Source organism: Merops nubicus, unplaced genomic scaffold, assembly GCF_000691845.1.
Source record: "Merops nubicus isolate BGI_N331 unplaced genomic scaffold, ASM69184v1 scaffold45320, whole genome shotgun sequence".
Lineage (NCBI taxonomy): Eukaryota > Metazoa > Chordata > Aves > Coraciiformes > Meropidae > Merops > Merops nubicus.
Window position 1 is genome coordinate 1 of NW_008584370.1, and position 2,456 is coordinate 2,456.

The 2,456-nt window shown below is 42.0% G+C and overlaps 1 protein-coding gene across 1 annotated transcript in view; it reads left to right on the top strand.

Moving 5' to 3' along the window:
* Positions 1-863: 863 nt before the first annotated feature.
* DOCK11 (dedicator of cytokinesis 11) overlaps positions 864-2,456 on the top strand; it is a gene marked incomplete at both ends in the record, with an annotated part of 30,622 nt that continues 29,029 nt past the window's right edge. Inside the window, 2 exons of the mRNA XM_008943888.1 lie at positions 864-998; positions 2,236-2,413. Coding sequence (XP_008942136.1) covers positions 864-998; positions 2,236-2,413 — 313 coding nt within the window. The remainder of the gene's footprint in view (positions 999-2,235; positions 2,414-2,456) is intronic.

Below are 2,456 nucleotides of genomic sequence, written 5' to 3' on the forward strand. Positions count from 1 at the left end.
AAGGATTCTATGATTCTATGAACACAGATATCCAGCAGCTGTGAAACATGCCCTGCTCCTTACAGACCTGACAGCATATGGTACTACCGTAATTGCTGCCAAAATGTTTTCCTTGAACGTTATAAGTCCAGTGCCTTTTGGCTTACAAATACAAAGGAAGATACTCTGAGATACTGGAGTGGTTTGGTTTGTGTTTGGTTTGTGCTTTTTTTTTTTTTTCATAAAAATCAGTAGCTCAAACGTAGGAACACTTACTGCTTACAAACTTACTGCTTAGTAAGGTGAGAACTGAACGCTAAGCCAAAGCCAGTTCATTGAAACAGGTTTTTATGAAAAAAAAAAAAAAAATCAATAAACGCACAAAAACTCCAAGCAGTTTAGTGGATTACAAGTATACCTTGACTTGCATTTGAGTGCTAGGAATTTCCACATGTCTGTTCCAGAGTCTTCCAGAGAATTGCGTTGTAATTCTAATTGAGGTCTTTATCAAAGAGGCTCTGGAAACACCTGCTCTAGGCTGGTTTGAATATTCATGCAATGTGCTGATCTGAATTTACTGTGCAGCATTACTTTGTAAACACAAATGAGGCTGGAGCCAGCTGAGAGGGGAGCTGGAAGCCCTGGGGCTTTGCTTTAGATGGGTAAACTTACAATAACAACAAAGACATGAACACCAAAGAAGATGATGAATTCTCTCTTTATAAAAACGAGTCATACTCAAAGGGGTGAATCTGCAACACTCTAATGTCATCAGTGATTTTTGTTACACTCTTTTCTCAAAAGCAGGAGGGCAGATACTGTGGCTGTGGTTTGTAATGTATAACAGTGAATACCTGGATGAGCAAGACGTTTTACTTTTGCAGGTATTCAAGAGGAGGTATTTTTATTTGTCACAACTCACAGATGGCTCCTATATTCTTAATTCCTACAAAGATGAGAAAATTTCAAAAGAATCCAAAGGCTGTATTTTCTTGGATGCTTGCAACGATGTTGTTCAGGTAGGTGTGCTTTCTGCATGGCTGTACGTGGGCTTATGCATTGCTAGCTCTGAGACAGACGTGCTCTCTCAAGGTCTGTGCCATCAAGGTGAAGGCGTGGATGTACAAAGTAGCTCAGAGCTGGTTTGCTCTGTCAGCTAATCTGATTAAAAGGCAGGCAAGGCATTTCCTAAGGCTGCAGTAGTTTTGGCCAAGAAGACAGTAAATGGAAGAACTGCTGTCAGAGTAAAATGGAAGGGTTTCATCATTACCTCATCTGCTGTCTCCCTGCTCTGTCCATCTCTGTTATCTGGTTATCATAGGTCAGGTGCCTTCCAAGACATCCTGAGGGTTGAAGCTAGTAAATAATTGGTGTGACTGAGTCTTGGGCACCTTCTTCCTCTGTTTGCTGCTCACACCAGCTTGTTTCTTAAGTTACACCTCAGTAAGTCCATACAAATATGCAGTCCTTTTGGGACTTATGACCTGCAAAAGGCTTGTAAGGTTTTAGGAGCGGGTATTTCTACAGGGCTTAAATCTGGGTATGCTTTGTTATGCTGAGAGTGAAGTGCAGCAGTGGATTGCTGCTGTTGCTTTCTGCCATTGCTATCTCTGCAGAATCTTCAAGCCCTGAATGTGGTGGAGCTGGTACAGGGTAGTTATGCTGGTGGTTTGCTTCAGCATGATGTGTCAGAGCTGTGCATTTCTGTTTATCTACCTTAAAAGAGAAAAAGAAGTAGTGCACACACCTCAGTGACGTACAGGCTGTACTTCCCAAGTTGTGTTACATTTGCCTTGGCTTCTTTTTGGAAAATGCTGTTTAAAGGGCAGCAGAACTCAGAAATGTTGCATTGAACCAATTGTTTTTAAAATAGATTCTTCCAAGTGTCCTGGAGTGCAACATTACTTACTGTGTCAGGTAAATGCAGTTCCTGGCTTCTCTGGGTAAATAGGAGAGGTCTGACGACATAAGAAGGAGCTTGCTCCTCCTTCTAAGTGCAATGTCTGTGGTTCAATCTGGCTTTCTTCCACTTTCAGAGTAGCTGACAGCCATGGACCTGTGTACAAGAGTACACTGGCTGCAGCTGCGAAGAGCTCTGTGATTACTGCTGAAGTGCCATGTCAGGGAGGGTGCTCGCATTGTATTTCATGGTATTTCAGTTCAGGATGCTTTCACAGAGAGGAGCCTTATGGCAGATACTGTGCTGAGTCACTGAGGAAACTATAATACAAATCTTTGTCTTATTTGTTTGTTCAGTGTCCTAAGATGCGCCGTTATGCATTTGAACTGAAGACAATAGACAAGTACAGCCACTATCTCGCAGCTGAAACTGAGCAGGAGATGGAAGAATGGCTAGTAACTCTAAGAAAGATCATTCAGAGCAATACTGAGAGTTTGGTGCAAGAGAAGAAAGATACAGTGGAATCTGTGCAAGGTCAGTTTACGAACAAACATCTACCTTCACTCTTTTTCAGCAG